Genomic DNA, 27,427 nt, shown 5'->3' with positions numbered 1-27,427 from the left:
CAATACGAATTCGTAGTAAATACAAATATTTAAAACAATATTTTATTGCATTGTTTCAGGTCCATAAAGATTTCTTCGGCCGCATAGTCCCTCTATCACAAGTGCAAAAAACAGGTGAGTGTGTTACCTTAAAACAACTAACTATACGTAGAATATTGTCATGTTACGAGATTATATTCTCAATTACAAAATGTACCCATAAACTCAAGAGTAGGCAAAATTAATGAACTAAATACAACCATTTAACAGTCTTTGAGGTCCTTGATGCTTAATTTCTGTGTTCGTGGGTTCTCATTCTCACTTACCAGGCGATCCACATAATAGTTTTCACCGTTTTCAAAAAGGAACGAATGTTCCACTTTTCATATGTATTGATAGATTTTTCGGCTTACGTTTGGGCATGACAAAGATCCTAAGTTAGGTTAAACGTTTTTCCCCGGGAAATACAACTTATGTTTCATGGTATAGGTACCTACTTGTTAACCATAAACGTCTCCCAGAGACAAACTAATAATGACAAATCTGAACTGTAATCTTAATCCCCATTTTCCCCGAAACCTCCGATTTTACCCGAGCCTATACCCTCCCAGAATTCAGACAAAATACACTATCAACATAACCCACCCCACAAAAATTCCAGCCACCTTATCACATAAAGTTAATCTCACGTCGAGTTACATCCGAGCTATTATTCACAATTACCCGCCCGAAAGGGTTGTTAATATTCATTCCCCGACACTCGGGGAATCGAACACCTGATCCCCGACGATTGTCCGCCGCGCCAGTATTAATCGTGTATAATTTCGTCGCAAATTTTAATAGATTGGGGAATATTGTTTTCGTTTAGGCTCTGGGTATACTGGGAATCTTGGTCTTGTATTATAACTATTATAAGTTTAAAAAGTACGTCTAGTTTTATTTTACTAAATGGAACACATTAAAGAAACCAGAAATAAATGTTGGATCCGGGAATCGATACCCGCGCCAGTCCGAGGCTCGTGCTGTAGCCCTGACTTTGTATCTTGTCGGATTTTCTTGAGAGTTTTTTCGAACTGGTGGTAGATTTTTTGACTTTCATTCATAAGTACGTGTTGCCTTATACATTGAACAATATATTTTGTCTGTGACTTTGATTTCGATCGAGTTAATTAAAGTGATAGAGGTGTTGACCAGGAGTAGGTACTTTAGTGTAATTTACAAAGCACGCTCGGCACGGCGAATCAAGGAATCGTTGTACATAAGAAAGAAAAAAAAATACATTTATTCACAAGAACACAAGACACAGCCATTATTACAAAGAAATGTGTAACACGAAGGTATGTGTGTCATTCCGGTTGCTAATCGGACACTGGCTCAGCCAGCATAATGCTGAAACGTTAAAACACCCCAGCGCTCTGGTATAAATCCGATCCATAAAAATCTCGTTATCGATTTAAAAAAAAATGCAAATCATCCAGCGGTAGCGAATTCCACCAACACTTTTCTTACCTCTAAGACCTCGTAGATTACAAATGAAACGGATTACACCACAGAATTAAACATTGTTTTAATTAAAACGTACAATTTAGGTGGCTCAACTCAAACACGGTCCCGACCGAACCACGCCTTTACAATCCAGAAATTTCTATAAGTACATAATCATATCTGTGCTCAGACAAATTGGAGCCCCCCACCCCCCCGATTCTCGTTAAGGTGACTGTTTAATAATCTCAACGCGATTCGTAATGGGATTGAATCGGAATTCGCTCCCGGTCTACATTTACATTGTTTCTGCCGGTACAGTCGGGGAAATTGATGCTTAATATTTAAATCTGATTCGGAAAATTAATTATTTTCCGTCGAGGTACTTGGGAAGTTTTAGGTATTTTGACTATTGTGGTTACTGTGCGTTTTGGAATCGAGGCTGAATTGAGAATGCTAGTTCCAACATTGACGCCTGACGTGTAATATAATTGGGCTCATTAGATATTTTTTCACTTGAAGACAACTAAACTCTGTGTTTTTTACAAAATAAGTTGCCTTTAAATTATTTCAGGGGACCGATTTTTAAAATCACGTCGCTCGAAGATATCACTGGAAAATGGTGCAAATTTGTACTTACTGAATTGGAAATAAATGTAAAAAGCATTTTTCTCCAAGTCATGATTCATTTGAAAATAATTCGAACGCAAATGTGTTTTTGGCAGTCAACGTAGAACATTAATTATTGGTCCTAAAGTAAATACCTAACAAAGTAGGCTTATGCCGCAGCTTTTCTCCCGCAGAGCCATCTACATATCCTGTGGCAATTTCGAAAAATTCCTTTTTAGTGCCCTCTAGTCCTCAAACAATACCTAGATTTGTCTAAATTTAAATCTCTACTTTAACTGCGCGTTGTTTGTCAATCAGTCAGTCTTGTTACAATTTTTATAGCTTACATCACATTCACGCCAAAATCATATTCAAATATGAAATCCCTATAGCTTCCCCAAAACTCGTCGACGACAGACAGAAATTAATTAAAAATTTCATACAAATCAAATACTCCCGCAGTACGGACAATAAGGCGAAGTTATAATGAGACCGGCGTGTAAATGAATTGTTCAGAGTTGTGTGCCCTCCCCCTCCCCTGCATCCCGGGGGGAGGGGGGAGGACTTAGCAGTTTGATACCAGTGTTTATTGTATTGTATTATGAGATGTGCGGTGGGTTAAGTAAGGTTTAGGTAAGTCTTTATTTGTGATAGGTAAGTAAGTATACCTACTCTATATACTAGGTAAACAGGTTTTTATAGACTTGGCTTATTTTGACTCATTATCAGAATAATATGGGATAGGAAAAATCATTCTTGAATTTCGTTTTTTTTTTTGTTTCTTGTTTGAGGTGCTTGTTTATGAAACCATTATAATGGACATATTCAGTTATGTTAATTGTAAAAAAATACGAGAGGTGACGTGGACACCAAGTTGGTAAATACGAAATTGAATAATTTTGATATAATAACAGATGGGACCTTGGAAAATAGCATAATAATAATATTTTTTATCCCGCGGGATAGATAAACGCATTTTACACGAACAAACTCATGGGCAACTCGTCAAAAATGAATACAGAGTTGGAACTAGAGTAGGTAATTTATCTAAAAACTCGCTCTAAAGCTGAAAAGCACTCAAAACTTACAAAGGGAATGATAATCAAGGTATATGTTAATAAAGAATATGCATTATGTAACGACATCTACGGAGCACAATGTAGTAATTAACTGGCGCAAACACTGCGAAGCGTTTTGTACGGGCTCGTGCCGGCTGCCTGTGTGGGTGTCGTATAGTCGACAAGGACATGGTGTTTTGACACTTGATAAGCTAAATTTCTTTCATGCCTTGACCCAGTTGAATTCTAAAAGTACAATGCAACTGAGCTCTGGTTAGATATGTCATACGTTTTTTTCATAATGTGTATTCACAGAATATTGACCGGGCGAATGAGAGTCGGACTCCTGCTAATCCGAACGCTCCATTATCGCTTGATTAAAATTCAAATCATTCAATCAAATTGAAATAAATAATGTTTTTAACTTTCGTTATTTTCGCGCATCTTTACAACAACCGAGACTTATCTATCACGCTTAACGAATGGAGTACATTACTCGACGGTTTTCGACTTTATTCGATTGCAGTGGTTGGGGTCTACCGTGACGACTATTGCGATGTGGCCAAAACGTCTAGGTAATTATCACTCATTTCGTTCAGCGTTATAAGTCGTTTGTTGTAAAATAGTTATAAATAAATTAAACTTTTATTTCATGTTAGTAGTGTATCGTTTCATTACATTATAAACGAAAGTCGCGAAAAAGAAATGTTTTTATATCATGAAATCAATGCTTACCAAACCAAAGCTTATTGAAAAATCATAACCAATTTTATGAACACCTCATTGTTTCTGTATGAATGATTACCGAAAGGTTTGCAACGATTATCCGCCATGCGACTACTTATGCTAACGCATAATAATACATAACATGTTACATGACATCGCGTTTATCATTATTACACAATGAGTTATCACTTACCATTAGCGACATTAGTTGCAGCTTAGAACCCAGTGTTTGTTTAATTGGTACATAACATAACATAACATTACCGTACACGAGGCGGATTGCAGCGCATCTGCTACCCGCAAACATTACGTAATGGTCTAATCGTTTGTGCTGGCTCGGCGTCTTTGTTGGAATTAATTAAGCATTTCTAAAGGGCTTAGCCAAGGAAGTTGTGAGGCGGTGTATGTATTGTAATGTACTATACTCAGCGGCGCAAAATTTGGGCCACTCTTCATACAAAATACATTTGAGCATTTAAGGGCCAGATTTTTGCCGCTGAGTATATCTTATTTTTATGCGAAATGTGTTTTTTATATTATTTTCCATTATCTGTTTAATTTAGATTAACCCCGTGTTTCACCATCCATTGACTGATAAATGTGATGCCGTCTCTGTTTGTTTGGTTTGAATAGATGGAGACGGCATCACATTTATCAGTCAAATAAAATTAATCAATGGGTGGTGAAATAGCCTCTTAAATATAGATGATTTATTAGCACGTTTGCTCAACAAAATATAAGAAGCCAGAAAAAATCGTTTAACAATCTTCTATTCATTAGTTTTCAATTTTTTTCACTGCAAAGATGGAATAAAATTACATGTTAAATAATTATTTACATAGGCCTTAACTAAAGTCTGTCAGAGAAATTACTTTTTTTTCTTCAAATTCAGTTAGCTCCACTTACAATTCAGTTAACTTTAGTTTTCCTTGCAAGACTTTAACCAAATTATTTTTATGTAAAAAATGAGTAAAAAGTCTACAAATCTCCTGTATGTTATTTGTTTTTGTTTTGCGCAGACGCTGTCTCAGATGTTATTTCGTCGAGCAGCGTATTCTACCAGTACCAAGAGGGGTTCAACAACGCGGTCAGAAGAAATGTGCGTACGAAAGACCTGTTATAGTATTGTGACCATCGTTTTCTGTAAGTGTAGATATTAGACAGGTAGTTATAGTGTAAGAGTAATTATGTTGTTTTGTATAATTGTAAAAATGTCCTGCATAAAATGCTCTAAGTTACAGATCGAACTTTTACTACCATTTCCAACTTTTTTATTCTTTACAAACTGATGTATACTTTTAATCTTCCTAATGTTTGTATCGACACATATCACAGTTACCTAAGTGTTAGCATTAGCAGTGTATTAGCATTGTAACGTTCGAAATGCTGCATCAATTTTTGAAGACTTGACAAGTTAGATGTGTTTCGACACATTTACTTCATTATTTAACCTTTGTTTATGTAAAATCCACCATGTCTATCCTATTTTTTTACAAGCTTTTGCCCGCGGCTCCGCCCGCGTGGATTTCGGTTATCGCGCGCTATTCCCTCGGGAACTATGCATTTTTCCAGGATAAAAAGTAGCCTATGTCACTCTCTGGCCCATAAACTATCTCTATGCCAAAAATCACGTCGATTCGTGGCTCCGTTTCGACGTGAAAGACGGACAAACATACACACAAACACACACACTTTCGCATTTATAATATTAAGTATGGATTTGTTTTTTGTTTCAAATCTTGCAAGTTAATTTTGAGTTAATCTTGACTTGAAATTTGGTAAACGTATGCAAATTGAATGCAAGTAAATACAGACAATGCAAGTGAAGTCAACAAAAAGTACAGTCAGCACAAAATAGCTCGTCTTAATTTTTTTTTGCACAAAACTTATTTCTATTAACCACTGCTGACTTTGTGGCTAAATGTAGTAGATTTCATAACATCCTTCGTGAATTTAATCAAGCTATCTATTCGGTACTGTTGTAGAGTTAATAAGCATCCTACGCTCCTAGTAGAAAGCGTCCCAAGTTAATGTATTTATTTAATTAAAAACAAAAGTTTTACTCCAATTTATTTACTCACCCGTCCGTCGTCTACATATATCGCAGCAAGCTGTAAACTTGTATTGTTATCAATGTTTATTCGCCAGTAAATTGCAAACTTAGCTCCCGGCACCTGCGCCGCAACTTGGTGCATAAATCTTGAAGCTAGTTTCGCTTTTGAGGGTAGGTGCACGGTCACAAAATGTCTCTGAGGTTCTGAAGATGGTAAAACGTACGTGTTATCTGGTTTACACTTTCTGGAACTATGTTAAGGAAACACTAATGAAGTATTTGATAACACTATTGAACTCCAAGAATGTAAAACAAAATATTTTTTAAATATGTAAAATTTGATTTTTAATATCTTTGAAATAAATAATTATTTTAATTGGCTAATAGTTAAGTGAGAACTCAGTTCAGTATTAGGTACGACACTATGCAAAATCTATGAGAATCACACTTTGATAGCTCATAAAAAGTTCTTATAACAATTTGATCGTTGTGTCAAATACATTATAGAACCCTTAACCCAAAGATGCGTTTTTCTTTTCATATTTATAGTTGTATTAGTATTTCACAGCATCTTAGACGATGCACAATTATTGATTTTAAGTTAAAATGAATTTTAAAATCACTATAGAGTTCATTGAGACAACATTAAATCATTCGTTTTTTTTTCATTTGAATCGATCGACACTCAATTAAATTTACGAAGATAAGATAAGACAAAAACATGAGCGCATAAAGATAACATTTAAATTACTCTTATTAAAAGTTCCGTCGTTAAAATGAACATTGTAGAAAAAGATTTCTCTTCTCTCCATTTAAATAATGATAAAGCAAAAACATTCATCTTGTTTGAAGATAGGTATATAAGTATATCTTATATGCAAACGGCCATCAACCGTTTATTGCAAAACTTGCTTCATAAATACATCGCGGTAAATTTACGAGAAATCTTACTAATGAGTAACAGCACAACTCCGAGATACACGATTGTTCTTGCCGCAGTTACAAAAATGTTGTAAATCATGGAAATTAATGGACTTTAAAATGGTTGACTAAGATTAGGATGAATGCTTGTAATATATTAAAAGTTTTCAACCGAAACTGTTGTCGAGTTTTGAAATTATGATTTGTTTGACAAAAAATTGTACATACATAAGTTGTTATTGTTGTGTTAGAAAATCATTTTTCAAGCTTTTATTTAACTTGCAGTGTTTGCATGTACGTTTGATACGGTAAAATCTTTGAATTTTACCCACATCTGTTCATAGTGTACCTATTGGTAATTTTTTTGTCACAACGGAAAACTTTCATACAAATTTTAACTACAGACCTGCGTAAAGATGTCCGAGTTTTAAATCTTAATCTAAATAAATTTAAATCTGCCCATTTACTCGAAATTTGGTAGACAGGGAAGTAAACAATGCAAGTACAAAGTTTGTATTAAAATGTTTTTTTTTTACAAAGACTCATTTAGTCCAATTGCGCCGAAATTATGTATCAATGAGAAGCGATCTAGTTTATAAAAATATGCCTATACTCGTACAGTGTTTCACACAGATGGAATGAGTATTTTAAAATATGTGCACAACTTTTTTTATACTATATTTTAACTTTATCCATTTTACAAGTAATCATAATCATAATGTGCATCGAATACGATTTCATAAAAATATACTCAACGGCTTAAAAACTGCATAGCGTCGGAGATAGTGCAAATGCGCATAACTACATTGCGCATTGTTGCGCATTGGACAATTCCACGTATGTGACAAATTTAACCAATGTCCAATTTTTACTCAAAATTCTTCGAAATAAAAAACTTTCCTATGTGAAACTACACGCAGTGCAGAGGTACACGGTATTTCGTCACTACTTTTAATAAGCTCCTATCTTAAAATCGATAATTTTTCTGTGTGAACTTTATAAGCATTATTTCAGGACTCTGTTTTGCTGACGTATTGTATGTTTGTAAACTCTTTATTGTAGGTACAAATATAAACAAAGACATAAGTATTGATTCGTTATACGAGAAGATTTTCTCAATGTAGTGACGATTGACGTGTGTTAGATAAACGTATTTGCACTATCCCAGGCGATAGGTCTATTATACATTGGCAAAATACGTCTTGCTAAAACGGCAAGAGTGGAAGCCAATAAAAAAAAGGTCTTATTTATTATTAGTTTCTAGACCTGCTGGTGTTTACCTGACTGTTGTAGATTAATGAGGATTTCTTGACAGGTGAAATATCGCTATTATCGAAAGGCTCGACGTTACACTCTTGCTTGTTGTTGGCTCATTTAATTATTTAATCAATTACAGACGTGACACAAATAATGTCAATGTTCATATCGAAAATACAAACTGAGACATGGATGCACAGAAAAACCAGAAAAAGAGACCAGCGCTGGGAATCGAACCCAGGTCCTCAGCAATCCGTGCTGCGTGCTATAACCCCTACACCACCGCTGGACAGGAATCTAGACACGAATTTTTCCTATACATACATATCTCAGGTTGCTTATTTCTACTACGCTACTTATGCAGCAGCACTAGCGACATCTATGTTCCGCTCTCATCGAGAGACGTCACACTCTTTCGGAACCAACCGCTCACCCAGACAAGAGATGTCGCTACTAAGCAATCAAATTATGATTGGAAACCCAATCCTAATGTCAATGTTGTCAATGAGTATTTTGAAATGGTTAATTTAATTACGTTGCACTTATTTGATCGGGATGCCATCTGTAATGCCTGTAAAATTAAACGTAAAGCACATCTATGAATACTCGTGGTCAGTGTATGTCAATGTAAATACATTCTAATATTGAGTATTTATTTTAACTATACTTGTTCTTGAGCGTACAGTCGCGCACAGGTATTGTTGTTCGTAATTTGGCCGTGTAATGTTATTATGATTTATTAATGACAAAATTCACTTAGACTGTAACTCGACTAAATTATGAACAGTAGCGACTAGCTGAACAATCCTGGTTCACTATGGTACAAGCCAAATGGTACCTATTTATTTGGAGTCAAATAAATTGTGATTGCAAGAAATATACTTTGTTTTATTGTAGGTATTTAATTATTTTTAAGTACCTTAAAAAGAAAAACGCTACGCTTCATACTGTTTCTGTCTATTAGTCTGTCTGTCATAGCCAATTTGTTTTATGTAAGAGTCATCTTTATATACAACGTGTTAATTTTGATTTTCGTTTACTTTTAAGGGAACGTTTAACAGATGAAATGAAGTTAATTTGTTCACCGACATCTACTTGGGCAGTTTTTTACTTCAGTAGTTAGAGCTCGTGCAATCTAATATCTATTGACTGATAGGTCAAAAACCGTGGATTTCGTAGTTGATGTAAGTATTTTTAATGTTTTATTTTCTTAACTATAACTGGGTGAGATGACTGATATTACTTACCTACTCGCTATTAGGTAGGTAGGTTTTTTTCATGATCACTTCATAGGTGCTCCAAGAAATAATTTGAAATAGAAAATTTATAAAGAACGACAGTAAAGATTTACGATTATAATTTCTAAATAACTTAATTGAGAGCGCTACTTTTTCTAACGCAAACAAAAGAGAGAGACGAATCCCTACCCTATAGTTTAGTAAGTACCCCACAGTACTTCCGGTTGTCTTAGAAACTTGAAATTTGGTGCTCTTACAGGACAACCTTTCATTAGTTCCATCGATTAACCATGTATTATGGATATTTCATGGGAAGGTTTCTAAATCACATTGAATGAAACAAATCTTGTACATAATAGTTTATTTTGCAATAATTAAAACAACTAGTTAATTAAATGTGCCTAAGGTACGTATATATTATATTTATACTATGTTACAGGTACAGTCCGCGCCAACAATTCCCCGAATCGTGCATCGTGCAGTGCTCGCGTCGCTTACGGCTATTTACAATATGGCGCGGACGTTACATCTACTTATATTATTTTATTTCATAAAGTTTACAGAGTTCGTATCCAAGAATGAATTTATTTTTTTGTTTTGTAAAGTCACTATGGAACCTTTTAACATTGAACTACACTACTTAAGCGTTCCATTTTTCTGAAGCGGAGAAGCAAGATAAATTAGTGTAGGTAGGTAGTTAATTAATATGGACTTTCGCAAAGTAACGCTTAAAACGATTACAAATACCTTGTAAACATGCCATCAATTACATAATATATTTTGAATAAAAAGAAATTACATTTAAAAGGTAGTTAATAACAATATTTTTTTTGTTTCATATGGTCTGCGGATTACTTATAACGGATTAACTTTAGAACAGCCTGAAATTTTGGAATAGGTAGATAAAATATTACGGTACAATATGACAAGGTTCCATAATAGCCTATAAATTAAGGTGACTGTTGTATGTAAATGTACATTGTTACACACGTTACATTATCTTCAACTGTCTAAACTCTAAAAATTGCCTCTCAAGTTATTAACATAATAATTAAAATAAAACTTGATTATGCGGTGTTTAGTAAAGAGTCATTACTTTGTTGTTTTGTATTTTTTTGATAATACACGGCCAAAATATTAAATAAGTCCTCTTACGACAAAGCCTTTATAATACATATTTTTTGTTATTTAAACTATTTTATTTATTTACAGAACTATTTAACTACAGACACCGTACGAACACCGACTCACTGAACGATAGAGCCACTGATTTCGTCATGTACCGGCAAGGTCAAAGATACTCGTCACTATAATAAGGACAGATAGATATTTATTATCTTCTGACAAAAATACATTACGTATGTTAGGTTTTAGGTTAGTAGTTGTACTGTAATTGAAATACAATGACAAACAAAAATAAAATGACAAATTACAATTTAATTAAAATACTATAATGAACACTCAAAACATAGAAATACAATTAAAATTACAATTTCAATGTCAAATATAGAAAATGGGAACAATAGATATAACTAGGTATAGTTCAAACATCAAGTCCTACCAGCGACAAGATAGTAAAGTGTAAAAATATCTTTGACCAAGGTCAGTCAAGGGCTGTACTTAAATAAATAATTGTTTTTAAATCGTTATACAGGATAGACAACACACAAAAAATTGGAAAACGAATTCGAATTAAGAAAAACTATCACAGCTACGAGTAAGTAAGTTTTTAGAAGTTAACGAGTCATAATCGATCAAAACTTGCTTTTTAGGGTTCCGTGCCCAAAGGGTAAAAACGGAAAGCCTATTACTAAGACTTCGCTGTCCGTCCGTCTGTCCGTCACCAGGCTCTATCTCATGAAACATGATAGTTAGACAGTTGAAATTTTCACAGATTATGTATAACGTAACTGTGGCCGCTATAACAACAAATACTAAAAAAAAACAATAAAATAAATATTTAAGGGGGCTCCCATACAACAAACGTGATTTTTTTGCCGTTTTTTGCTAATATCTAATGAATGTTGTATCGCACTTGACCGGTTTTTTTTTTTTTTTCAATATTTGTCGCATATCAATACGGACCATAACACTGCGCTTGACCGGCACGACACGATTTTAAATACTTAACACGTTAGAAAATATGTGACGAAATCAGCGTGATATTTACAAGATAACTTATTATAGATTTGATACGTAAGAAAGAAATATTCACAACAGCTTTTGGTCAAATACTGCAATGGTCTGTTATTTACAAAAAAAAAAACAAATTGAAAATTTTACTCACACTTGAATATATTTTAATACATACTTACTCATGTTTTTTCACTTAAATATTTGGTTTATTAATTCAATGTACCTCTACCTATATATATGTCTCCGAATCCCCATCAGTTATTATTAGATACGAGTAAATATAAGCACCCTCTGAGTTTTTTAGAATTTACGTGCGAAATAACATTTGAAACTTACCATGAGCTATTCGGTGAAGGAAAATATCGTGAGAAAATCTATATACACATAGGAAAAAATTCGATTGTGTATGTGTGTAGTTCCCAGTCTGCACTGGCCCCACTTGGGATCTATGGCCCAAGACCTCTCTTGCCGAGAGGCATGTGTCCGTCCACCAGAGGGATGTATTTTGGTCGAAATAATTTAAGCACCCAAGTAAAGAGTATTTAATTCACTCACAAAACCGCAGGCTAAAAGTCAATTAGAATTTGTTTTATAGCTTGTTTATTCAACTTAACTTATTAATATTACGGTATAATTTAACTCATCACAGTATTACGGAATGAGCAAGAAACTTACAAAACTAAGGTTTTATTATGGCACAATGTATTGGCACAATTAATGTATTTATGGCACGAAGAATTCACTCAAAATATCGACATTTATTTTGACAAATATACCCAGAACACAAAAGACAGGATCTACCTTCTTCTATCATAGTCTGGAAAAGGAGATTTTGAGGCAGTTTATGAGGGCCTGAGTAGGTACATAGGTAATATTTCTATAATTTTTACTAAATAATACAACTATAGCTTCGTTTTTAGCATTAGAAAAAGGGTAAACAATCTTGACGAGTCTTTTTATTGAAAAACGTTTTTTAAAACATAGTAAGTATTACTTATGATACCAAAAGCATGTATTTAAATGATTGTCCTTGCTAATTGTTACATACCAATTTGCTGTGGCTTATTTTTCAAAAGTGTTTTTCAATAAAAAGACACGTCAAGATCGCTTACCTTCTTTCTAATGCTAAAGAAAACGAATTATAGGCGGCAGATAAAGGCTAGAGCAAAGGCGAGAAAGAAAGAAACCTGTTCCTTAGAATAAATTATTAAGTGCAAACCAACCAACAGTAACTGAATCATGCTTTAAATATACGAGATATTATAAGTATTAAATAAATATTACACATCGTAGATGAATAATTTCAATAAGGGGCTAAAATTGGCTGAAGATGCAACGGGAGAAATGGTGGTTGCAAGAAATGTAACTGGCTGGAAATAGGTGGAATGATAACATTGAGGTTATAGTTATAACTGTCAGATTAGAATAGCTGGCAATACGGGGGTAGGTGACGCACGTGATTGAAGAAAATATTGGTGACTTCATAGAGCTTTTAGTAAAATATAGAAGCTGCTATCGACACAGTTTCTATTGTGGTAGTAGTAGTATCACAACTGAATAATTAAAACCACCATATTCATTAAATCTATGGGGTAGATGACACCATAAAACTAATTGTATGACGCACTCCACGCAAAAAATTTGCCCCGAAAAGCAGATTAATTTTCAATTAACAGCAAAATTACGTTTTTAGTTGTTTTACAACAATAAATAGTTATTCAATTAAATTGGGAAAAATCGTGACGTCATAACTAGCTATTGACATACAAAATAAATGGGATAATTCTGTTTTGACAGCTCTTAAAAAGTACGCCATTTGATTGGTTGTGTGTGGCATCATTTCTGTTACTTACAGAGCGCATAATGGCTTACAACTCGAGTTCAAATGCTTAGCCGACTTTAGAAAAACGTGCAAGTTGTTTTACATTGCAAGGCCGAAAAGCGAACGAGTTTAAAAAGGTCATTGAAACGCAGCAACTTGCAAATTTTTCATTCCAGACCTAAACTGGTCTTTTCAACAAATTTCGTGTTTCTAATCTGAATTCAACCAACGGCAATGGTAATAGGTTCTATGGCAGCGGGAGCAGTTGAATCAGCAATAGTCTAGTATCTGTGTGCAAGCGGTGCTTTAATTCTAGTCCAAATGTTTCGAGGACTCCGAAGTCGGCGGCGGCGGCGCGTCATGCGGCATGAGGTTCAGCGGCAGTGGTGGCAGATGGAGTGGCAGTGGCAGCAGTGCCCGCGTTTGGAAGCTGGCGAGGGAGTGGAAGAGAGCTGCGGAATGCTCGTGCGCCTTGCGACGGAGCTCAGCCACGCTGGTCGAGCGGGCTTCTTCCTTGGGACAGCAAGGGCAGGGGGCGCCCCAACCTGTAGAGAGAATAGGCGTGAGAAGAGTTAACTATAGTTCTGAGATCCCGATCGATATTTGAAAACACCAATTGAAATTTAGACAAGTAATCAACTTAGGTAGAGCTGTAATTTTATACTTTCATTCATCATCATCATATCAGCTGTAGGACGTCTATTGCCTCCCCCATAGACCTCCAGTTGCTTCGGTTAGAAGCGGCCTGCGTCCACCGTGAACATGCGGCTTTAACCAGGTCACCCGTCCATCTTGTTGGTGGACGTCCTAAACTGCGTTTGCTGATCCGCGGTATCCATTCGTGAATTTTTCGCCCCTAACGGCTATGTTCTTGCTACCTGCCCCTTACCACTTCAACAATTTAATTCACTTGGCTATGTCGGTAACCTCCGTTCTTCTACGTATCTCCTCGTTTCTGATTCGATACTTAAATATAGTTAGGCGATAATAATGACAACTCATACTGGCATGAGGAAAGGGTACGTCCACGGTAGTAGTGGAAGGGGTTCCACTTCCGATAGGCAATAGCTGTCACTTTTTGCCAGCAGTAGGGTACTCACCTTTTAAAGGGAAGAAAGGCTGTGACAGATGGTTAAGGTGTTGCGAAAGGTGCGATAGATGCGGTGGTAGGAAGAGGGGTGGCGCGGGGGGCGCGTCCCCCGCCGCGGACCCCGGCGACGCACGGTACGTGCTTGAGCTGCAACAATGGAAATATTTTGAATTTAACATTATTATTAACTATTCAAATTATCAAGCAGGCACTTGGAAGCAACTGATTGGTGCCTGTATCTAGCTGTATTGTATTGTATTGTAAAAGTCTTTATTGTATTTAGTTTTTTTTTTCAACATAGGTAGTTTGGCCGATCAAGGGATGATTCTCAAAAACGTAAATACTATTCCGAAGATGGTAAAATCTGTGTTGCTACAAAATAACCGTCCCAATTAAATTTTAGATCTTTTGACAAAATGTTTTAAGTAGGTAAGGGCTGTAATTTTCTATTATTTTTATTCTTAATCATATGTACTATGTACCTATGTGATTTATGTATGCGGGAATTATAACTGAATTCTAGTCTCATCTGTTTTAATAATCACATTTTTTTAAAAAAGATAGCCTTAAATTTGACACGGATCCGTGTCTTAAACATACGAGGTATATGTATGTAATAACGCAGTACAATACACACAAAGGATTCACAGAAAGGGCTTCCAAATGGATTTTTAGACAAACGCTACGTCGTAGCTACGTAGCTATCGTAGCGCTACGAACTCGTAGCAAGTGCTACGCCTTTTAAGCATGACACGTCATACTGGCTTTACTTTACTATAGGAAGTTTTAGAGTAGACTTCTTTAACTATAAAAAATATCCATTGAAATTTCTTCGGAAAGAGATTTTAAGTATACTGATTTCATATCCCACGAGGCATAGAAAGGTCTAAGGCGGGCCACACATGTGTCATCACACTTATCCGAGCCCAATCCGCGCCGATCGATGAATGGCATGTTTTATTTAAGGGGGAGCGACACCCTCGCTGTGACCAGCCAACCGTCCGCGAGTGAGCCACGCCTTATTACGTTAAGGAATGCAAAGTCTTGTAGGTATACTCTAACCTATACCTATATAGATTGTGTAGGGCTTTAAAACATTATAGATAGTTTCTTGCATCTTTTTTGTTAGAGCGGGTAGCAAACGAGATGGTCAACTGATGGTAAGTAAGCACCATATATAGGCACCTGCCACATTAAGAGGGTAACGGATGCGTTGCTGACCTAGGGGGCTAAGATAAAAAAACATCGAGTGCCGATAATTTCACAAAATGTTTCATTCGCTACGCTACACAGGCGCGCTAGCACTGGTGCTTGGCGGCAAGATTAACGAGTAAGATAATGACAAAAATCTTTATAAAGAATGTATTAGTATACATATAAAAAAGTCAAAAAAGATACAAGTACTCGCCTGATGGTAAGTATAATATGGTAAGGACCACATTATATGATGAGGATGGTAAAGCCATACACGAGTAAGTTTTTGTACAGAAGTAGGTACTGTGAGATTCAGACGAATTCAAATATACATTTGAGTAAAAATAGGGATCCCTTCAATCGCATAATTTTTTTAGACTATTATTGTTTCGCATAATTGATTTGGCATAATAGTAGGTACTGTTGCATAGTAATACTTCGGCCTACTACTTTTTGGCATATTAAGCTATTAGAATAATTTCAGTTGGACTAATTTGTATTAGACTAATACACATTATGCATATTATTGTTTGGGCTATTGCTTATTTCTTAGAAATGAACAACAAATAATTAGGTTAGGTTAGGTTAGTATGATATCCAGGCGCGAAGCGCCCAAGCAAATCAGACTCGTGATTGTGGTTATGCACTTTGTAATGATGCAAATTTATTATTATGACTTTTTGTATTTATGCTATTTGACGTTAGTCTTCATGAAGATGATGCTGTCTGTATTTATGCATTTTAATTTTATGCGTAAAAAAATATGCGTGTAATGTTTTGTATGCACATCGCTAATTCGGCTAAAAGCAATTAAGTATGCGTAACAATAATATTACAAATAATTGTATGCCATCCAATAGAGAACCCTAAAAATAACATATCATCACAGATTCACTAAGAGAGGTCTTCCAGTCTAGAGGATGAACATGTGATAAAAAAAACTGCGTAAGTAGTAGCAGAGTAGTTCCTGTAGCAATTGTAGTGTACCAATCTTCTGAAATAACAGTTAACGGTATAGCAAACAAGCTTAGATCCAGTTAGCTCAGTTCAGGCTGCAGACAATGAAATAACGAGGTGTCGCGCTGCTCGCCCATTCCCTCTGTGCATAGTTGATGTGGAGCGTCTGGAGTGAGCCACGAGTTGCAGAGGGAGCGGGAGCGTAGGCGATCAACGTTCAAAAGATTGTAGGCTGTTAGTTGGGTATGATGACGTGATGTAGTGAAAATAGAGCTTAGTCACAGAGTACATAATTACTACGTAACACATCCGATACTCGCGTTTAACAACCCCTTCCAGCTGACCCACTGCTGGCGGTGTGAGTACACTCACAGATGGATGACAACTGTCAATACGTAAGAAAAGAACCAGTGGTTTATCGAAGCGTTGTATAGCGACGAGGACGTAGTTGCATGGATTGACTTCGTTCGTTGTGACTTTAATGCTGTAATCATCATACTAAATGACAATAATATAGGGAGGCCTAGTTGGAAACTAGGTTGGCTAGTTTTCAATCATACTAACTTACAGTTAAGAAGTTAATTTATGACTAAAACATACTAGGTACTATTGGGTAGCCTACAGTTAATGAAATAAATATTTGTCGACTTTTGCAGATGGTTAGTTTTAGGACTGAACAAATTTAAATATGAAATTCATACAGGCATGCATTAAATAAAGGTCATATGTGTAGGTACAATGTACTACGCTTTCCACTTCTGACTTAGACTCAATATTCGCTAGTGTAATGAAATGCAGCATAAATTCTAGAAAGGTGATGTTATTTCGTTTTGACGCGTCATAGGTATTAGTTTAAAAAAATATAGAGTAAAAGTGTACGCAGTGTTACGAGTGACAGAACACTAATATTGGCAGTAATAAATTAGATTGCCAACTATTATCATGATTTTCCCATACATATTCATTCTTGTAAAAATACATACACATAATCTGAAGCACTGATTTCTATCTCGTAATAGTGTTAAGTAAAACTAACGAGAAAATGTATAAATTATGACATGAGATAGAAAAGAAGAGATATATTAATAATGACGTATTAGACAAGGGGTTGGAAAATCATTTCCGCAAAATCGTTATTTTCTAGTAGCAAAATTTCCATTCGCATTTTTTCCCAAATTCTTTTTTTTCAGTATGCTTTTTACTGAAGCTTATTTTCACAGTAACGTTTTTTTCCCATCAGAATCGACACAGAAACAGATACGTTTAGGCTATGTTAAGTTTGCATCGGCCCCAAGGGCCAAAACTACCCAAAAGTAGGAGCTTCGCGCGAGCGGAGCTCCGTCGACACTGTGCCTGTGTCGACTCTGACTGGAAAAATCGCTACTGTGAAAATAAGCTTTAGTAAAAAGGATATTGGGAAAAAAAGGTTTTGGGAAAAAACGCGAACTTTGCTACTAGGAAATAACGATTTTGGGGAAATGATCTAACCGGTCTAATAAAACAAAAATCTGGTATTATTTGCATTCAACAAATTACTTTCAAACGTAGCTTTTAAAATAATTCAAATAAATTAGCATACGAAAAGCTCAGCGAGGTACCATTTTTATCTTATAAACATGATTCAGGTACATAGTATAGTGTCTGGAATTTAAATAATTGATGCCCCCGCGTCGCTGTCGCTTGTGACTCAGACTGATGCCGGGCCACGAGCCAAATTAAATATGTCGCCTCTAAAGTACTTTGATTTTATCTCTACGCTTTCGATGTTGTTCTATTTATTGCATTTGCTTTTTGAGGTTAGGGAAGGTTGCTAAATAATGTTAAAAGGGTCTTTCATGTCGGAATTTGTAACTTGTTAGCGTGGTAGCTGATACATTATGTAACGATAAATTTATCCAAGAATCGCACGTGTTGGCGGGTAACATACAAATGGTTGTTTTTGTTTTTTTATGTACAATGTCATTAGGAAGATTGGATGTAAGCCTAGACTTTTATTTCTTTGGTAAACTCGTTTTTTTAAACAAGTCATTGACAAATATTATGTGTAAGTATAGTGATTAAAAATAATTTTAAGTCGTCGCCACACGTTCAGATACTTATTGAAACTACACCTATGAAAATCCATTAGAAAATGGCGAAATTGGTATTGTTTGATTTTATTGATTGGTCGAAAAATTTAAGTTTGTTGTTTTTTTCGAAAGGTTATATCATTGGTCGATTTCTAAAATCGGACGCCACGCGTGGCGCGACGTCAGATTGTCACGCCCGCTAACGCCACGCTTAACTCTTAACGCATGCTTAACGAAATCTTAACTCCCCCTTAATTCAGATTCTGTCTGTAAACTTTTCTAAAACACTACCATTATCCGTACATGGTACGGTCGGTTCCCTAAATTATTTATCCACTTTTTCATACCATTTGTATAGATATGTGGATAGGTAGGTACTTATGTTAGAGCACCGACTGTAGGTACCTATAAAACGTGTCTCTACTCTACTCTTTGGACAATGACCGGAATCCCGAGTAGAGTTCCTTTTCAGGAATGTTCTAATATTGTAAATTATTTGATTACATGAATATAAAATAGTAGATTGTACAACAAAAGCATTTTACCCGAGGCGTTCATATAGCCACACGAGCCGGTACGACGAGGGTGGATATAGACACGTCGAGGGGAAACTTGGTTTAATGCTCGAGTTTTACACTGTTTTTCACTTCGATTGAGAGGAAATTAAATAGCAAGAGTGGAAAAAATTGTTCTCTTACTAGTTACCTTTTATTTTTTATGCATTGCTATATCATTATTTTTTTTAGTTTAATTGTTTTTTTTTATTGATTTTAAGTTTAACATTAAAATAAAAATTATTAAAAAAATATCTAGATACTTCTTTGTTTGTGGCTGTTCTCCTGATTCCTTGGTCTTAGACGAAGATTTTACTTTATGCACTAGAGCATAAAAAGTCATTTTATGTCGCCTAGATCCAGCATAAAAACATGAAATTTACGAGCATGAGAAGTGAAAAAATATTTTATTCTGTATTTACATACAGGCTGTTTTGAAGTATTAACTCGTGAATCAGTAATTTCTCCATTTTCTGTGGCGTTTGGTATGAGGCTTTGTAAGTACATAGGTTAGAAATACCCTAATTAACACGTTGTATTCATCTTTGTCCATGGGGTAGAGACAGACATGTTACTCGTATACCTAGTGCTATCCACGAAGACGCGTGACTTTGACAAAATTAGACATTAATGACATTAATAAGAACAACGGCACGCGTCATCGTGAATGACTCTACCTATATATACCCACTAACAATAGATGATAAGCTATTTGTATGTTTTTTACTAACAAAGTGGATGTATAATTGTCTGAATATATCAATAATTTACTTTTATTATTATTATTATTATTGTAACGTAACTGTACTCTTCACTGCTTAGGCCCTCTAAGACTTAATCTAAGTAACCCATATACCTATCTAAGTAGTCTAGTTTTAGTCAATTTTACGAAGTAACATTCTGATTGTACAAATCTTTTCATAATCTTTAATCATCTAATTCTGTTTCTGTTCACGATCTGAAATTCCAAACAGACCTCCGCGCCGAAAACAAACGTCAAAATGCAAATCACCGGCACTCCGACGTTCATTTATTAATCAAAACTACTAAAGCACATTAAGGATCAAATTGATTCCCTTTGTGGACCTCGTACAATTCAATTCGTTTGAATATTCATGTTAGCTCCTCAAGGCAGATGGCGCTGTAAGCAATTAATGAAGACGCGCTTCGTTACCTCGAACGCTTGACCTTTGCTGCTAAAGGGACTGTCGTGCCGCGATATTGTCTTGGCGTCTAGCTGACCATTTTATCTGAAAGATGTGACGTGGTAAGGGTAAGTAATCAGCCCCGCTGATCCTGTACTATCAGTCATAGCCTTTATGTACTACTTGCTAGCCTAACCTATTCACATTTTGTGCTCAAACGAAATAAAACAAACGCTTTTCGACGAACGTTGAAAGATGCGGCGTGGTTGACGCGTTTTTACAAAGCTTTTGTTTAACTTGCCCTTTTTGTTGTTTTTTTTAACATTTTTGTTATTGTTGGGTTAATCTTGTAGGTTAATTATGACCCACTTACAGTAGTCGGATTGACTTGAAATTTGGTATAAGTACATACTCATATGTAAGTTGCATGTAGTTAGCAAATTAAAAAAAGTCTTGTCTTAATGTTTAACTTTTAACAGAAACTTATTGTTAATTCATTTTTATGTAAACAAAGTGAATTCACACATGCTAATTTTGTACGACAACATTGCGCCACGTTAACATCGTGCCACGCCACGTCAGATGCTTAACAAAGCGAGCTGCTTTAAGCGTCAATTAAAAGGTAACAGCAGTTAGGCATTCATACCGATACTATACGTGACACCGAGTAGGCATATCGCACCCTTGCCATAGGTATTTGCAGTATTAGCGCAGGTTCGCTCAATTATTCATGCAATTAACTGATTATAGCGACATCCGGCGACACAGCCCCGAACTATGTATCGCTAGAGTATATGTAGTGTTACGTTGTGGCACGTACTTAGCATCTTAAATGCGATATAGTTACGTGGAGAACAACGTTACGGCACCTCGTTGTGCTACAAATTACGACGTAAATGTGAAGATGGTTAAGGCACGAAATAGGCAACTGCACAGAATTTCACAAGCTTGACGTACTTATCTATTAACTAATTTTATATGGGTTTTTAGTTAGCTTTAACCCTTTTCTTGGCATTGAATCATATATGTAGCATAACTTTAGATCATCTTTTTGTACTTTTTTAAAGTTATTTTTGTTAGCTCTACAAAAATCCAACGAGGCTTGAATTTAGTAACTTGTTTCAACTTGCCAAGAAAAGGGTTAAAGGAGTTAGGTACGATACCTTTTGAAAGTCCAATTATATTTTTGACGAATCATAGAGGAAACAAAAACACTTATTTCGAACGAAATATTTTAGCACCTGAGCCTAGAGTGCCAATATTTTGGGTATAAAATTAGTTTTCCCCAAGTTTAACAGTAAAAATACTTCACCTTATGAGCCTTTTTAGGTATGGGTATGGAACCTGTATAAAAAAGCCGCATAGTCGCGCTGATGTTTTATACCGCGTGTCAGAAACAAGTGGTGAAAACGATTAGAATTCCAAGTTATATCAACAGTACCAAAATAATATATTACTATACAAGCAAAATTACAATAAATTAATAATAAGGTCTTATAACGGTTATTAATAGACCATTAGACATTAGCTTTTATCATCAGACTGCCAAATTTTCCATCGCATATCATATCAGGTCCTTACGGTCACACGCCGTACTAAGGGAGCATTTCCTACCCCTTCTACACCCCTGCATGTAATTACTGTCAATTTATCACGTTGCATAATTAATTTTCATTTGTGAAGCAAGTGTGTATTCTGTTACGTTACATTTGATCATTTATTCAGCATCAAAGGCAGTGTTTGATTGGGATAGTGTACTCGTAACTTAGCGTGGGGTTTAGTAATTAAATGAATTAGGAAAAACTTTGAAAATAAACTAAGTGGCTTTGGAATAAACTGAATTAAATACCTGTATAAAAACTTCAGCAATTTTTATATAGAATACTGAGTTCTGTGGTTAAAAAAAAAGAATAGTATATGTTGAAAATAGCCTGAATGGCTTCGAGAAAAGTATGGTACCTACGGCCGTGCTTTTTGTTTTGTTTTGCTCGACTTGGCGGGGCCACTGCCGTGCTCCCAGATTAGTAGACTCTGGCCAGGTAAAGACCGTCCACGCATTTTTACGAAACTTTAATCTGGTATTATTTTAGGGACTGTCAAAATTGGCATATTGTCATTCTAGCCCGGCTTAGATGATTTTGATATTTTTGCTATAAGAAATAAATTAAATGAATTTAAATGCGCAAAAAAAACAAGTCCCGAGACTTAAAGAAGCAATTGGTTTTAAAGGATGCCGTGAAACCCTTAGGAAAATATTATACAGCAGTGGTTTCGAATTTCTTAGCAATAAAAACGATTTTTTCGATTTTGGGGGTAGTTTAAAAAGAGCCCTTTGCGACTTACAGAATAAGCGTTTTGATTCTGAAGTCGCTCCATTTTCAATTTTTTTTTGCGCAAAATCTTTAATTTATTACGAACTGCCTTTTACCCGTGACTTCGCTAGCGCTGAATTAGTATGTAAATTTCAACCTTTTTTATCCCAGAATAAACGTTTTGATAAAAGTAGCATATATATTAAGTTGCCAAATTTGCGCAAAATCTTTTTGCGTGAAAGAGTAGAAACTGCCCCATCCATACGTCCTACGCTAGCGCGAATTGTATAAATTAAAATGAACCTTTTTTATCCCACAGCAACCAATAAATTATTTCGGGATAAAAGTAGCATATATATTAAGTTGCCAAATTTCATGCAAATCCGTTCAGTAGTTTTTGCTTGAAAGAGTAAGAAGAAAATCCAATACGAAACAGCGGGCAACAGCTAGTAAATAATATTAGTGGGCACAGAGTACATTTTTATATAGGGTAGTGGGATTAGTCGGATTTATAGTTCATCATTATTTTTAACTAATCTACCGACCTGTCTTGTCTAACCGCTGTTTTGACTAAACTCACTAAACACAGATTCGTTTATGGGTAAAAATGTTGTACAAGAAAGAAATAAAAGAAAAACAATCTCTTACCGACTTACTCGCCAAAGGAATCAAATTCCAATTGAAAATACGATACAAAATATAAAAACCGGCCAAGAGCGTTTCGGACACGCCTGAAATAGGGTTCCGTAGCCATTACGAAAAAATTAAGAAATATTTTTGTAAGGATTTCGTATTTTGTACGGAATATTCCAAGTTTAGGTATATTTTATACCTTAGGCTGCTATTTACTCTTAAACTACTAATAATTCTCAAGAAAACTTAACCGTTATAGTTTTCCTTGTTTCCATCCTAATTTTTTTCAAATTTTTCCACCCAGTGGATTGTCGATTTTAATGAAAATTTGCACTTTAAAGTTGAATATTTTGAAAACAAATCATTGAATCGGAAAATCGTTTTCACAACCCCCTAATGGTTTTAAAAGACCTATCCAACGATACCCCACACTTCAAGGAGAAATGAAAAAAAATCACCCCCACTTTACGTCTATTTATTGTAACCTTTTGTCGGCATAGTTTACATATATGTTCATGCAAAATTACAGCTGTCTAGCATTGATAGTCTCTGAGCAAAGCCGCGGACGGACAGACAGACAGACACGGCGAAACTATAAGGGTTCCGTTTTTGCCATTTTGGCTACGGAACCCTAAAAAACATGAACACATCTTAGATCTAAGTAGACCTCACCCGCTCGCCTTAGACAAAGAAATTTACATGTTCAATATTAAACGAATGTTCACCAGACGTTTAAATTGTATCATTCGTTAAACATCCCGACACTCACTTCGCTTTATACATTCCTTGAAGCAAATTTAATTCTGAATGGAGGTAGAAGGCGGGAGGGCCTAATTGCCAATTTTCTCCTTACGCCATTTTTTTCAGCTTTTAAAAAGAAAATTCGTTAATGAATATTTAATCGGTGTAATCGCCTCGTCCGCTCGAATTAGGCTTCGTCTGCACTTAAAGGATAGATTGTTTACTTAATATTTTTAACCTACTGCAGACAAAACACGAGGTTTGCAATTTTTTTACGTTTTTGTCAATATTAGTAATAAACTTAATTAACACATACAACAAATAATAATACATGATTGCAAAAACAAACAAAAATAGAACTAAAACTAACTTATTATATAAGCTTAAAACCTATATTTACAAGTACTACCGCGATCGCTGCTATTGGGCAATGGGCAGGGTGCCCATAAAGCTGGCTGCATTTCCTCGTTGTATGGCAATGCAAATTGAGAATTGATTAGGAAACCTTCTAGGTACGTAATGAGTATAGTAAGTCGCCGTTGCAAGCTTATTAAAGAGTTTCTAGCTTTTGCACTGTACAAATGATGCAGGCTACAATCATGTCATCGACGTAAACATAGTCCCTAGTTTTAATTCAGCATTAAGACAAGTGTTGTAGTGACCCTGGCGGCACCAGGCCTACACAGAATAATTATCAATGATTATTACACGTAACAACTATTACGATACACGTTACTTTGCTGTATAGCCAGATAATTATCGGAATAGTTAATAAGTATGTTGCCTTATTGTTGTGGTTTGTGGTAGATGCCACAATAAAAAAACCGAGGTTATTAATGAACATAATAAATAATCTTGATAGTCTTGACAATGAGCGCCACCTATACCTAGTCACCGAATAGATGACCTACTAGGTACGACGCATGACATGACATTATGTTCTATATCGCTTGGATGCATAAATTAAATACACCTTCTATTAGCTTCATTCGGACTTCAATCACCAGGCTAAATCTGTCTGTGAGAAATCTGTATGGCGTGACCTTTCCCTTTAATATAAAGGATAAAAAACACTACTGTCAGAAGAGTGCCGAACACTGTGTAAAACAATATGTACATTGGTGGAATTATATGCCATTTTCAGTGAACATTTCGCTTCTAATCTTCTAAAAAGTCGCCTTAAGACGACCCCGCACTATCCCCGGCCGCCGGGGGTAATCCGGCTCATGTATAATGTGCGCATATAAATTTCAATTTTAAACCGTGCCGGCTCGAGTTACGGCCATTTGCGGAATTACGGTCGCGGGTAGCGCCGGGGCACACGGGGCCCAGATGCAGTTAGTTACTAACTTGCCCTTTCTAGTCATACTGAATGGCATGGAAATACGCCAAAAAATTAAGTAGTTATGCATCGTATCTCGGCCATTTTCATTCATTTGTACCTACGCTCAATCTAATTATTTATAAAGTAGGTACCTCTTTGCACCTTAAAAATAAATAACCTAACCTATCCTAAATACGAAATTTTAGATCTTTAGACGAGTCGCAGAAAACAGTTACCTAATAAATAATTTAATATTACTTACACCTCCGTGTAGCCCCAGCCTCACCTCAGTACATGTAACCGACTGTACGTAATCAGGTAATGCGTTGCGTCGCCGCGGACGAATAAATAAACTAACGCCCTCTAGGATAGTGTCCCGCGTGTGGTTGACATATGTAAGACTTAATCTTACTAATGTTATTATATGTTCACCATACAGGGTGCTAGGGTGCTAGGTAAGCTTACTTATTTACCTATTCTATTATTTAAAGAAAGTTTTAGAAAAACAAGACATCGGCTATTCTCATTTATCTTTGATCTGCGAATTTAAGGCACTTCACAGCGTCATCATTTTTTTTATTTTTTTTTTATGAGAAGGAGGCAAACGATCAATTGGGTCATCTGATGGCAGATGGTCTTTTTGTTTTCTCTTTAAAAATGACACCATATTTCAAGTTTTTAATTGCGGTTCTCTATTTTTTTTATTGTTAATTTTCTTAGTTTCTGCTGAAGATCAGTACCATCAGATAGCATCACCACTTTTTTGTAATTATCTTGACTGATCAGAAAAAAATTTGCAAAAGTTCTATGTTGTAATTTGAAAGAGACAGTCGAAACCCCGGGGAATTTTCAAAGCCTGAATACCTTGAATTGTTGAATCGAAAACGACTCAAAAAACTCACGGCAGCAAAATCTTAACTACAAATTACAACCGCGCATCATCTCAGTGCATTAAATCTAATAACATAATCCGAACTGACAATACAAATAGAGCTCTATTAGCCCCCCGCGGGTCATGTTAGAAACCCAGGGGTTAAAAATTGGAAAAGTTGGGGTAGCATCGGCTTTTGACGTCTGAGGTTTTGCTCTTTTGAAAATATCAATTGTCTTTACAGATCTTTGTGCCCGTTTACCAGTGAACATGAGAAAAGTAAAAAAAAAACAGTGCTGTACCCGATTTTAGAATAAAAGGACGTGCCCATTCTCTTTCCGTGTGTGTCGTAAAAAGCGACTAAGGGACCTAATGCAAGATTGGGCAGCAGCACTCTCTATTCTACCCTCCTAAGCCGAAAGGCGCTACCTACCTCAAAAAAAACTTTCGAGTTTTAATACTAGTGTGTAGCTAGCTTAAGACCATCTGCATCACACATGGTATAAATAACTGAAAAGTGTTTTTTTTAGAAAGCGCCTTTTGGCTTAGGAGGGCAGTATTGCCAACTATGAACTCCGGACTCTAGCAGTGCATCATGGAAGGTAAGACGAACCTACCACACTATTTTTCAAAGAATATTTATCATTAAAGCGCGCTATCTATCCTCAACTGACGACCCCGAGCATTTTGTAAAGAGTGTAGAGACTTAGACATAAAAACAATGACAAAATCGCAAACTAACTACTAGTTCTGATATTTAAATATTATTTTTTTTAGGAACATTAGTTATTGATTAATTATTTTAGTTGGTTACGAAGATAGAGCTAGTAATAAGCACTATCAAAGAAAATGTAGTGGGGTACAAAATTTTCATTGTCAATACTGTCAGGTAAGTCAGGTTTGTCACGTTCCATGGCTAGTTCGTTATAATCAAACCATTTATTTCGGGTAACATGGGTCATACAATAAATAATTCACAGACTAACAAACATATAATAAATAGAAAAAAACATATTAAAAAACTGTTTAGGTGGCAAAACGGCATAGCCCCGTTGCGTCTCTCTGACATCGCATTCGTCAGTGGCATCATGTTCTGGTGCAGAGCAGCGATGAATGAATATATCTTTTTGTACACTCTCTAGGTCTCTAGGTCGAAGAGATACAAAACGTATATCTTTTTCATATTTCATATCAATCGTTGTTTCTTGACTATTTTTTTCTATGAATTTGAAGTTACTTGACTACTCTTGTCGCGT

At 35.6% G+C, this 27,427-nt stretch overlaps 2 protein-coding genes across 2 annotated transcripts in view; one reads left to right on the top strand and one right to left on the bottom strand.

Annotated features, from left to right (window-relative positions):
- cutlet (chromosome transmission fidelity protein 18 homolog) overlaps nt 1–8,885 on the top strand; it is a 50,161-nt gene extending 41,276 nt beyond the window's left edge. Inside the window, exons 15-16 of the mRNA XM_074105867.1 lie at nt 60–114; nt 4,874–8,885. Of these exons, the coding sequence (XP_073961968.1) occupies nt 60–114; nt 4,874–4,977 (159 nt within the window). The 3' untranslated portion in view covers nt 4,978–8,885. The remainder of the gene's footprint in view (nt 1–59; nt 115–4,873) is intronic.
- Nucleotides 8,886–9,669: 784 nt separating this feature from the next.
- Nucleotides 9,670–27,427, bottom strand: part of LOC141441190 (uncharacterized) — a 73,424-nt gene continuing 55,666 nt past the window's right edge. Inside the window, exons 8-9 of the mRNA XM_074105866.1 lie at nt 14,382–14,518; nt 9,670–13,826 (exon numbers count right to left, since the gene is read on the bottom strand). Of these exons, the coding sequence (XP_073961967.1) occupies nt 13,594–13,826; nt 14,382–14,518 (370 nt within the window). The 3' untranslated portion in view covers nt 9,670–13,593. The remainder of the gene's footprint in view (nt 13,827–14,381; nt 14,519–27,427) is intronic.

Source organism: Choristoneura fumiferana, chromosome 23, assembly GCF_025370935.1.
Source record: "Choristoneura fumiferana chromosome 23, NRCan_CFum_1, whole genome shotgun sequence".
Taxonomy (NCBI): Eukaryota; Metazoa; Arthropoda; class Insecta; order Lepidoptera; family Tortricidae; genus Choristoneura; species Choristoneura fumiferana.
Note: the sequence above shows the minus strand (reverse complement) of the source record. Positions and strands in the feature narration are given on the sequence as shown.